This window comes from Sardina pilchardus, chromosome 3 (genome assembly GCF_963854185.1).
Source record: "Sardina pilchardus chromosome 3, fSarPil1.1, whole genome shotgun sequence".
Taxonomy (NCBI): domain Eukaryota; kingdom Metazoa; phylum Chordata; class Actinopteri; order Clupeiformes; family Clupeidae; genus Sardina; species Sardina pilchardus.
The window spans coordinates 16,006,928-16,018,900 of NC_084996.1; the positions used below are offsets into that span (position 1 = coordinate 16,006,928).

The window sequence follows — 11,973 nt, forward strand, 5'->3', positions numbered from 1 at the left end:
CCCAGCGTCCCTGTCCTGGGAGGACGAGGCCTTCCCGCTCTCCACGCCAAACACTTACTCATCCGGGCCGACTAAAGGCAGAGAGGAGAACACTGAGGTTGCTCAAAATTCACCCGGCCCATCAGTGAAAGAGGGGAAGATCCCTGGCTATGGAAAGTTTGCTGCTTTCCTACAAGAAGAAGAGGAAGAAAACGTTGAGGACTTTCTGGATGATGAAGACGACCTATATGATCCAGAGGAGGAGGAGGAAGAGGAGGTCAGCACTCCTGTGAGAAGAAAAGAACTGGAGTCTAACTGGCACTCGCAAGATACGGAGGTCGACAAAACCCCTGTACAGAATCGTAAGGTTTGCATTCCAAGTGTGGAGATAGAAGCACCCAGCATCTCTGACAAGCAGAAGGGAGAAACCAAGAATCTGATAGGGGAAGAGGATGCTCTTATTTCAACAAAGGAAAAAAAGGCAGAATATTGCACTAAGGCAAAAGAAGGGGCAGAATATTGCACCAAGGCAAAAGAAGGGGCTAGTCTTAAATATGAGGAGAAACTGGAAGCTATTAGTTCTAATGAGAAGCAACCGGAACCCATATATTTTTATGATGAGAAAGGAGAATCTTGGATTGCTGCGGAGGCACAAACCCTGGCTAGCATGCGTGACCGGGAACAAGTGATAGGGATCAGATCAGACGAAAAGCAGGTGTCCTCTTGCCAACAAGGTGAGGAGGCACATGTCTTCACAAAGCAACACGAGAGTGCCAATACGTTTACACAGGGAAAAGAACAGGCCCACACACCAAAAGATCCTAAAGCAGGCACAGATAGTCCTTTACGAGCAGCGAAGATCACAGTGGGGCCTTCATGTGAGCGGGAGGGAAGCACCATCAAGCCGCCGGAGCCTGCACTGACTGAATGCATCCAGCAGGGGGAGTCGTTGCTCCACCGCCTGCATGTGGTGCAACAGAAACAGCAAAGCCCAGAGGTGTCCGAGGAATTTCCAGTGGTAACCAATCAGAGCGTCGGGCTGGCAGGGAATCTGGAAACCAGGGAGAGGGGGAGTAGTGTGACGGGTCCTGACGTAGACGACTCCTGTGGAGAGGAAGACGATGGAGACGACGATGGGGCTGCTGCCGGCCCTTCACACGGGCAGCGTCCACCTGCAGGCCAGGAGACGTCACAGGCCCCCGGCGAGCGGGGCCGGGCCAACGCGGCGGACGTGCAGCTGAGCGACGGAGATGACCAGAGTGACAGCGGTGTGTCTGCTGACTTCTGCCCCTGTGGAGGGCAGGAGCCCCCAGCCAGCACTGCTACACCCACAGCTACACCCACAGCTACACCCACAGCTACACCCACAGCTACAGCTACAGCTACACCCACAGCTACACCCACAGCTACAGCCACACCCACAGCTACACCCACAGCTACACCCACAGCTACAGCTACACCCACAGCCACACCCACAGCAACACCCACAGCTACATCCACAGCCACACCCACTGTTACAGCCACAGCTACACCCACAGCCACACCCACAGCAACACCCACAGCTACACCCACAGCTACATCCACAGCCACACCCACAGCTAAAGCCACAGCTACACCCACAGCTACACCCACAGCCACACCCACAGCCACACCCACAGCTACAGCCACAGCCACACCCACAGTCACACCCACAGCTACAACCACAGCCACACCCACAGCTACAGCCACAGCCACACCCACAGCTACAGCCACAGCTACACCCACAGCCACAGCTACACCCACAGCTACACCCACAACTACAGCTACAGCCACAGCCCTGCAGACAGCACCTGGGACCCCAGCCCAGAGGAGGCGCCATCCAAGCTCGGGGCATGAGCCCGAAAGTGATGACAGTCCCAAAGGGGAAGAGACGAAGCAGACCCCCGCTCAGAGAGAGCCTCTTGAGGGTCAGTCTTCCGCCGCTGCTGAAGGGAGTGAGGGAGCCCTGGATGAAGGGCAAGGTTCAGCCGAGAAGAGGGTGGGACAGCGGAAAAGTTCACAGGTCAAGGGGGAGGAGGAGTCCACTCGGATGGGGAAGGTGATGGGCGAGTACATCGAGGGCTCCGTGCGCAAGTTCAACGAGAGACGAAAGCTCTTCGAGGCCTTCCAGCAGGCCCTACCTGCCGAGTCGAAGCCCCCTCCCGTCCGGCCCAAAAGGATCCTCTCCGCCTCCCTCTCGGCGTTCTCCCTTTCGTCCGTCCCCACGAGGCGGATGCCGGAGGAGCGGATCCGTCCGTCCGTCTCCGTCATGGAGCGCGCCCGCAGCCTGGAGCAACTCAGCCAGGCACCGGAGGTGACCGCGCCCAGCCACAGGGCCGCCGGACGGGACAGCGATTGGGGCAGCCTGGCGGAGTCGGACGAGCGAGACCGGATCATCGTCGAGGGCGACGTGACGCTGGTGCGCCGCAGGAGGTCTCTCCGCCCCTCTTACAGTTCCGAGGCCCTCTTCGGTCGCAAAGGGCTCGAGCTGCCGGAAGAGCGGGCGGGCGAGGAAGAGGAGGAGGAAGACGAAAGCTCCATGCTGCACAGGCAGAACCCCTTTGTTCAGCTGAGGCCCTCGCTAGCTCTGAGGCCCGACGTGGCCAGAGACATCCAGGACGCGCGGGAGAGGGAGAAGGAGCTCAGGAGGATTAGGAGGGGACTCTACGGAAGCCGGAAAGGTCGAAGGCGCAGCCGGGGGTCAGAGAGTTCGACGACCAGCCAAGCAGACTCAGGGAGTATGACCGAAGGTGATTAGATGATTAGGGGCTTTAGTACCTCTTCAGGATACTACTCAGCCGTATTAGTACCTTTCGTGGGTTACCAGCAGTGCAGTTTGAGATTAGCACATCCTGATCAATATTGATTTGCTTTGAAGGAGAAAAAAGGATGTTATATTACATTTTCTCATTATTTACCTTATGCAGGTAGTAAGTGACATGTATTTCACATGCAAGTAGACATTATTATGTCTGTCTAACCCTAATCCAAGCCCAAGATTATGCTAGTAACAATTTTACTAGCATAAAAGGTATACTGTACTTGATAACTTGTACTTGGTACCTTATTGAATCCTGACACCACACTAAAAGTAACTGTGACTGAAAGTAGTTGCTCAATCATCTGATATGCTTAAAAACTATCTCACTTGTATACATTTATTTTGTCATTACTTTTATACATTTGTCTTAATGTATAAATATTAAAGATCTATACATTAAGCACATAAAGTTTGAATACATTTTACCTTTTACAGATTATCAGTCAAGAGGTAAACTAGAACGGGTGTGGCCACCTCCCTCCCCCACTGAGAAAGTCTCCCAGTCGGATCAAACACAGGTACAGTACAGCAGCACATGACCTTGGTTTGACTCCTGTGTAGTGGTGGAGTGCAGTGAGTGCACCACCTCACATATGTCATGTGTAAGGTGCTGTGTCCACCAAACGCGTTTTTTGCGCTGAGAGCGACAATTTTCAATATAAAGTCTATGTAGCTCAGCATTCACAGCGCTGAGCGCCCTCGGCGGAAAAAAGCTCTCGGCGCTGACCGTTTTTTACCGCAGCGCTCAGAGCGCTCAAAGTTGAAATCTGTTCAACTTTTAGAACAGCGCCGGGCTCGGCAATGGCACTTCTCGTTATAAACCGTCTCTGGTTTTGGTAACTTAGCAACAATAAACACTTAAATAAATAAATCGAAGCGCCGAGAAAAGGAGATTGAGGGCGCTCTGGCCGTAAAAAACGCGTTTGGTGGACACAGCACCTAATGGTGTGAAATTAATGAACTTCTGTATGCACAATGAGACAAGAGTGAATTGCCTTTCTGTCCCCAGGGGCCGAGACCTCTGATCCCCCCGAGTCAGAAAGCTCTGCTGTGGCAGCGCTGGCAGTCAGGCTCGGTGAACGGACACGTGGAGGAAGAGGACTGACTCTGGGGTGCCGGCATTTGTGTTCCCAAGGATGCCCTCCCACACACACACACACACACACACACCTTCACACACTCAACTGATGACCAATGGACTCTAAGAACCACAAAGGAGAGGGTCTGCATCTAGATGACTGCTGTAGGCTTATGCAGAGGATGGATCTTCACTCAGCAATGAAGATGAAACACTGAGAAAGTTCATAAGTATTCAGCGATGATTTTGGCAAGTCCCACAAGCATTACCTCATGAGGTACAATCTCAGAATTAAACGCACATGAAATGCTGAACTGTTACAGAGCTCCAATTGTTCCTGGGTAGGATTGCACTCAATTAGGCAGGTTACAATTGGGTTAGCTTCATTACATTAAGACAATGAAAAAAAATGTCTCACTCAAGTGTACATGTGATAATGCAATCATTACTTACTGTGTTCGTGCAATATTGATCTGAAACAAGACTACGGTCAGCTATGAATCTACACAAGTCTTACTGTATGTTTGTGTTGTTGTGATAGGGTTATTTGTTACACATGATTACTTGTACTGTATGTGTTACGTTTTGTCATAAATCAAGACTTCTGAAATCAGGGATCTCATAACATTTGACAGGAAAGCTCATGAATGTTAAGCTTCAAAATGTTGATCCAGATACAGAAATACTGGTTTTCGTGAAGTGCTGTTTTACCAAAGAACTAAGACATTAGAACTGTGTTTTTACAAAGAATTATGCGTTATACTCACATTGTGAATGACTATGAATGAATGCATGCATGGCATGTTTGTCTCTTCCCCGTTCCCTTCTCAGGCAAACCTGACTTCTCTTGCACTTGTATTTGAACTACAACTACTCTAAGTCACTTTGCATCACTACCTTGGTTCATGCCTCTTTCCACTTGTTATACTGTATGTGCCGATTTGGCTTAAAGATAAAGATCCCCTTGGGGCCTCCATGGGTTCTGTGTCCATGTCTTGTGTATCACTGAGAGGGTTATTCCACCTCAGCCCTACGGGGCAGGTGAACACTGAGGCAGAGCCCAGAACAGTTCAGTTAATAGACGGACAAACTGTGAGCTTCAGCTATCCAGATTTCATACGGAAGGTACAGAGGTAAAATGACACTGCTTCCGACTGACAATGCTTTCGTCAACCCGTAAATCGTGGTAAATCGTTGTCAACTCTCTGTTTTTCATGGCATATTAACACTCGAAATTCAGTTATAAATTGAAATGTGTCATCCTTGCTTTGCCTCTTTTTGGTTTATGGGCACAGTGTCTGATAACAACAACAATAACAACTTGGTTGTATTAAATTCTAATAATAATAATCTAATAATATTGGTATAGCAAAAACATGACATCTGGCATGTGGTACTCTATACGTTATCAGTAAAAATGAATGAATCTGTGATTATTTAGAATAGCAATAAAACAACTTTTCCGTTAATTACAACTACATGTACATCCAGCCTCCACATCTTGGCAAAACTTTTTGTTAATTCTGTGATTAAAAGGAAGATAGGGTTGTGCAAATATAGTAGCCTGATACACTGCCCACAATCAGCTTGTCAGGCTCACATAAAGCCCCATTAAATCTAAATATTTTCAAAAATGTCATTGCGTTGCATAATGACAACAGGCCGTTCCAGACAGCTTTAATACTAAGACACCAGACCCATCCTGAGTGGTTTGTTCAGTTGTTCAATGAAAATCTATTTTATGCAATTATGTATGACACTGACATTTGATTTGAGGCTCTGACAGATGCCTTCTCCAGCTGTGAAAGAATGGACACTACTTACACAGTACTTAGAGAGACACTCTTTGAGGATTCTTTAACCTGGGACCTGTAGGCCTGGCAGGGAATGCCAGGGAGAGGGGGAATCGTGTGATGGGTCCAGACCTAGACGACTCCTGTGGAGAGGAGAACGATGTAAAATAATCCATTATGATGTGCTAAAACCGCTCTACACTCCAATGTGATAATCGATTAAAAAGGACTGATTTTAATTTTAATTTTAATTTGATTTTTAAGTTTCTTTACACTTCTAAAGGTGAACAGAGACATGGCTATCTCTGTATCTAATGTGTCATGTTACAAGGCACTTTTAATAACATTTTGAACCTACAAGTGGTGAAAACAAGTTGCTAACTCTTTCACACATGCTCTGCAAGTGTCCATTGTATAGCCATGGAGAAGCTAACAGATTTAGTATTCTAATTCAGCACTTGACCAATTTCATTCAATAATTTAGACACTAACACAATCAATAGCAAATGTTTATTTTGCGCAGTCTTTCTCTCAGCCGAGTCCGATCCTCACTGCCTGCCCTAGTTGTTTGCATCCTTACTCGTTAGCCTCTGGTGGCAGCCTCTGGTGCTGCTGCTGCTGTCGGTGGATCCTGTAGTGCCTGTGTTGGCGCTGCCCATCGGGCTGCTCTGCGTGCCAGCCGACAGCGCGGAAGAAGCCGAACGCCAGGTTGGCGGCGGTGCCCCCCAGCGCCAGCAGGAACAGCTGCAGCCCCAGGGCCAGCTGCGTCCGCTCCCACGGGCTCAGGTCGCGCAGCAGCTCCTCCGCCTCGGCCGAGCTCTGCAGCAGGACGGTGTTGCCCAGGACGGCTAGCGTCTCCACCACCAGGAACACCTCCTGCCAAACGACGACGCCGACGCCGGCGGCGGGCGCCTCGCACGGGAGCGGACGGCACACCGCCCAGCCCAGACGCCACATGTCCAGCCAGGACTTCAGGAACATGGCCGCCCAGCACCAGAGCACGCACTGGGGACTCACGCTGGAGAAGAGCATGACGTAGCCGTACGAGGTGAGCAGCTCCAGGTAGCAGCGCGTCTGGCTGTTGTCGAAGGACGGCCAGTCGCACTGCCTCTGGATCTGCTGCAGCACCGGGAGCACGCCGGCCGTGGTCCAGTCCGTCCCCCGGACTGCCCGCTGTTTGGCGCAGGGCAGGAGGAGGCTGAGGAGCAGGTTCAGGGCGCACTGAGTGGCCAGCTGGACAGAGATGCGCTGACCCACGCCAGAGAGCTCTCTCAGCTGCAGCGCTTGGTAAAAATGCACACCGAAGTGATTGAATAAGCAAAACATGACAAGCTCAGGTAGTAGGTGGGGCTGCTGGCTGGAGTGCTGACTTCCTGGAGAACTCGAAGAGCTGGGAGAAGCTGATCTCGAGTTGAGGTGCCCTGACAACTCTACGGCAAACCAGTCCAAAGCCGTCATAGTAACAGACAGGAAGACATCTGGGAGGTAGAGGCACAGATGGGAATATGGGGATTTGGGTTTGTCTGCTGAGAAATGGTTCTTAAATGTCTCATCTAGATAAAGGTAAGTGGCAGTCACCATGGAGGTCATGGAAACCGTGATGGTCAGGAAAAGAACTGAGCGTGGGATCCTTTTCCAGCCTGTGTCAGCCGAGAGGTTCTCTTGGTTCTGGCGAGTGGAAGGTGGAGACCCAAAGGGCCAATGTCTTTGCATGGGCTCCCCGGACCCCCATTCAGCCTTCAGAGCTTCGCTCTTCAGCCTCCAGCCGCGTAGGAAGAGCCTCGACCACACCACGCCGGCGAACGAGAGGAGCGGCGCGTTGCACTCCTGCATCAGGCAGAGGTGCAGACACAGGTACAGCACGGACTTCTGCAGGAGAGCGTTGGCCAGCGTCCACATGAGGCCAAAGTAGAGTGCCACGGGCCTCCCAAAGTAATCCATGATGTCCTCCAGGATCTCCCGCTGGCAAAAGGGTTTGAAACCAAACCAGCTGGCTCGCCATTTCCTTTCCAGGTGTTTGAGAACCGGCACCTCGTGGAGGGGGTATGCCGCCGTGATGGCACCGTGGTGAAGCATGCTGCTGATGACCGGCTCGCCAGGGGTGAGGGAGACGTTTGGGAGGACGTTCACCTCCTCCGCGTCACCCACCTTCAGCTGGCCCAGAACTTTCAGCAGCAGGCTCACGGCCTCGGCAGACGAGATCATCCCGTGAAGGCCGTCGGCCGCGCTTCTCCTCTCCTCGTCCGCCTCCCCTGGTTTGACCTCTCCTTGTGTCTCTGGTCCCAGGTTAACCCCTTGTGCGTCTGAACACACTGCCTCGCACAGTCTGACAGCTGAACTATATGGCTTGTGTCGGAAGAGGATGGACTCGTCAGCTTCCAGGAGCAGCCGTTCAATGCTGGCGCCCACCACCACCGCTGGCTCCCCTTGCTTTGAGTTGCCCAGCAGTCTGCACGGTAGGTCGGCTCCACCCTGGGATTCAGGCGCTGAGATCTTGCCCATGAGCCAGTCCACAGCCTTAGTTGTGACTTTAGGATGGAACTTCAACAAGACCATCGGGGCCATGTGCACAAGGGTCTGCACGGGCATCAGAGAGGCTGCTGTGCTGATGATGTTCCAAGCATTGGTTCAGCCAATCACTCTCTGTGCCAAGCCAGCCTTGTGCTTGTTGTTGATGCTGGCCTGGCCTGTGTTCTGGTACCTCTCCTCTGGTAAATGGTTGTCACTGAAGAGAGAGCCCCTCTTTGGGTTTTCCATGGGAACGATGAAAGTTACATTATGACATCATTACTGTAAATGTTCTGAAGAGGGTTCATCAAAGTAGAGATATTTCAAGTGTTATTTGCTTAAATACAGTGCTCCTTAGAACATAATTCTCCTTTTTTTTATCTTCTCATTTAAAGCCATTTAATTTATCCTACTATTGCTCATACATTTCAGCATTATGCAAGGCAATGGTTTTATGTACATGTTGCATTTCTTGCACAATACAACAATGAACATCCTTCAGTCACATTTAACCAGTAGGGGGTAGTAGTGTTCCAAGATAGTGAAGCTTGTTGCCGTTTAGCTGGTACTTCAAAGTCACAGCAAGGACACTATGAATGTGGAGCACTGATGAGAAAGGGAAGCTCTTACATAACACTTATGGAATTATGAGTCACAAGCAAGAGAACAGTTTATGTGTGACCAATCTTCACTGACGCACGCTGAAAACTTCATTATTTATTTCCCATGACCCACAGCTACTTGTTGTGAAATATTGATAATGCACTGATGTAATACTGCAGGAGTAACATAACCATATGTTTTATTATATATAATTATACAACATACATTGTATTCTATTATCACATTCATTATGTCACTGAGGTGGATATCATACATTTAATTTTTTTTAATTTCCCCTTGGGGATCAATAAAGTATCTAATCTATCTATCTTGATAATATTGAAAATAGTCATCCAAGAAAGACACAAGCTTAAAAAGGGCGTTTGCATGATTCTGTATTAGAAAATCCCCCCACAAAATCTTGTGTAAGACCTAAAGTCCTGAAGTCGAGTGTTTGTGAATTTTTAGTACGTTTGACATCACTGCTTTGCATGCTTGTGAAACCATGCTAAGCCTAATTTGATGTGCTTGGAGCTGTCCTCTCTTGCCTGGCAGCATGAGTCATCCATCAGTGGTGGTCTGGGGGTGTATGGCGGACAGATGAAACACAGCTCCACGGCACCTCCAGTTTTAGCTCCTCTAATTAAAGCCAATAGCAGTCTAGTTGCGGTGCTAAAATTACACCAAACATGTGGAGTGACTGAGCCAGTAAACACAGGGTGTTGTTCTTCTCATCCGTGAGAATTACACAATGATGACGGCACAGTGGTGGATAGTCGTCAGCCATGGGCCCTGGGACAAGATTTTGCTTTCATACGAAAAAGAGAGAGCAACAGAGAATTGAAATGAGAAGCATGAGATGTGGGGGAAAGTTAAAGCCACCTCCTGCATCTCATTTAAGTCTCACCCAAGTTGAACTGCTAGTGTCTATGCCTGTGGTTTTGTAAACCACAAAGAATGTGTTTGCAGTTCTACCACCCCGCCCCCCCCCTCGCCCACGTCCGCCTCCAGAAAAGCAGCGACGACAGACATACTGTACGGTTAAGAAGTTACTCATAATGAAAAGCATGAAGAGCAATGTACACAGAGGTTAAACTGTTTATCTTTTCTCAAATGTTTTCAGTCTCAAATTCCTCAGTTTTTCCCTTGTCTGTGCCTGTAACTGTAAGTTCCTACCTGTTTGTGTAGTAGGCTATACATTCCACGACCATTACTTTATGATTCAATGTATGAGGACACCATTCAGGGGGGGGGGGAATTTAGGTCTGAATGTACTCGACTTGACAGCACATTTAGGTGTAGGTGAAAACAGACAAATATGAACCGACCAAAAACCTGCACTTCTTCAAGATTCATTTTTAGAAATGTTCAGAGGCATGTTTTAATCAGGACACTGACAGTAATGTAAAGTGAGTGTAATGGAGGACATGAGGAGTTAGCTCGGGCTCTGGTGAGATGACTCACCCCCGGCCAGCGAGTCTGGATGACCCGTCTCCTACAATTCTCTACAGCCCCCCTCCCTGTCAGCCATGAGAGTTTACCATCTGCTGAGCCAATGTAATGTGTCACTTGTACTCCCAACCCTGGAAAAAAAAGAGAATGTCCCAAACTGCACTCAAAAGAATTTCCTTTCACTTGATTAGATCGTTGTCAGTACACTTTTTTTTCCAGTTGAGAATAGCTTAAAATAATTAACTGTGACAACACAATAGAAGGCAGTGATAGGGTCACCCCCTTTTGTGTTGTGAGATGTTACTGTAAAATAACTTTTGAATCACCAGAAAATTGGTTATGATGTGCTAGTGTGTTAATGGTTGTTCGATTCTGTGGCATTCATTTTGAATTCATATTTCAATATCAATTAGACAATTATGTTAACATATAATTATTCCCTAAAAAGTAAAAGTAAAGTTAGTTGATCATTAAGGGCTGCAAAAATGTATTTTTCATTATTTCTCTGTATATGAGTACATGAGCTAGTCATCTCTATACGATTGAGATCAAATATATCTCACAAGCAAAAGCAACTTTTACACTCACCTTCAACCACACATATAGGCCTGTGTTATATGCATACTATCTGGAAACAATCTGATTAAACTGGATTTGACATTGTGTTTTAGTTTTGTCGATTTAAATGATTTGAACTATAAAAATGGAAAGTCCTTTAATCTGCTTGTAAAAAGTACTTGATTGGTTTTGTATGATCACTACTTTTGTAACGAACCTATGCAGTTTCATTGAAGCTCAGTGTACTTGCACATTATTGGATATACCACATGTCATCTGGCATGGTCCTGTATGCACAAGGTTACAGCCATAGAATGACAATGGCCTTCCATTATCTTATTTTCATGTTCATAGTCTGGGCTATCGTTTGCTTGATTCTACAGTGTTGTTAGCAAACGATCTCAGTGGACATGGGAGTACGTGTTAGTCTGAGGACGGGCAGCGGGTACGAGAGTAAAATCCTGGATGACGTCTGACCAAACACCCGCGTCAGTTTGACAAACCAACGTTAAGCGAGTGGGGCACGTTTCCAAGCTATTTGAACAGCGCAACAAGCGTGGTCTTTGTGGCAAGACCTTGTCCTCAGAAAAACTGCTCTCTCTCTGCTCACATGGCTCCTTCACGTCCACCCTCACGTCCAACAGAAACGCCATTGTCTGACTCAATAAGCTGTTATTAGCGGCGTAACCAACACAGCTGACATAACAATTGCATCGATGAATAACTAAGGTCAGCCAAGGACCTAAAATGAACTTTCTTTGCACTGGTGGTTTAACCAGATTAAAAGCTCTACTCCCAACAAAGCAAAGGAATACACATATCCCTCCCACAGTTTCTAGGAACCCTCCTTTTTTTCCACAAAACACTTTATGTTTATGCATGCATGCACAATCAATTCTGTGAAGCAGAACCATAAAGACAGTGGACATACCATACAGTTCCTACAGTAACTGAACATACTTCATGCTGAGACTATTGTGGACCTACTGCCCTACTGTCCTGTGCCATCCCTACTATGTCTTGATCAAAGAAAATCTGCATTTGTCTGGTGCTGGAGATAACATTGCAAGACAAAAGCTGGACTTTATCACAAGCCACTTTACTTGGAAAAAGCAAATGGCATGTGGAAATATTACTCAGTAAAAGTCCCTGGCCCTCAGCGG

At 48.1% G+C, this 11,973-nt stretch overlaps 2 protein-coding genes across 2 annotated transcripts; one reads left to right on the forward strand and one right to left on the reverse strand.

The window, feature by feature from the left end:
• Positions 1–1,724: 1,724 nt before the first annotated feature.
• On the forward strand, positions 1,725–4,873 carry LOC134076860 (uncharacterized). Its single transcript, XM_062532126.1, has 3 exons — positions 1,725–2,747; positions 3,254–3,336; positions 3,828–4,873. The coding sequence occupies exons 1-3, from the start codon at positions 2,048–2,050 to the stop codon at positions 3,921–3,923; spliced, it is 879 nt and encodes a 292-aa protein (XP_062388110.1). The 5' UTR covers positions 1,725–2,047; the 3' UTR covers positions 3,924–4,873.
• A 1,392-nt stretch (positions 4,874–6,265) lies between these two features.
• On the reverse strand, positions 6,266–8,254 carry LOC134075906 (anoctamin-10-like). Its single transcript, XM_062530934.1, has one exon. The coding sequence runs from the start codon at positions 8,252–8,254 to the stop codon at positions 6,266–6,268; it is 1,989 nt and encodes a 662-aa protein (XP_062386918.1).
• Between the last annotated feature and the right edge of the window lie 3,719 nt (positions 8,255–11,973).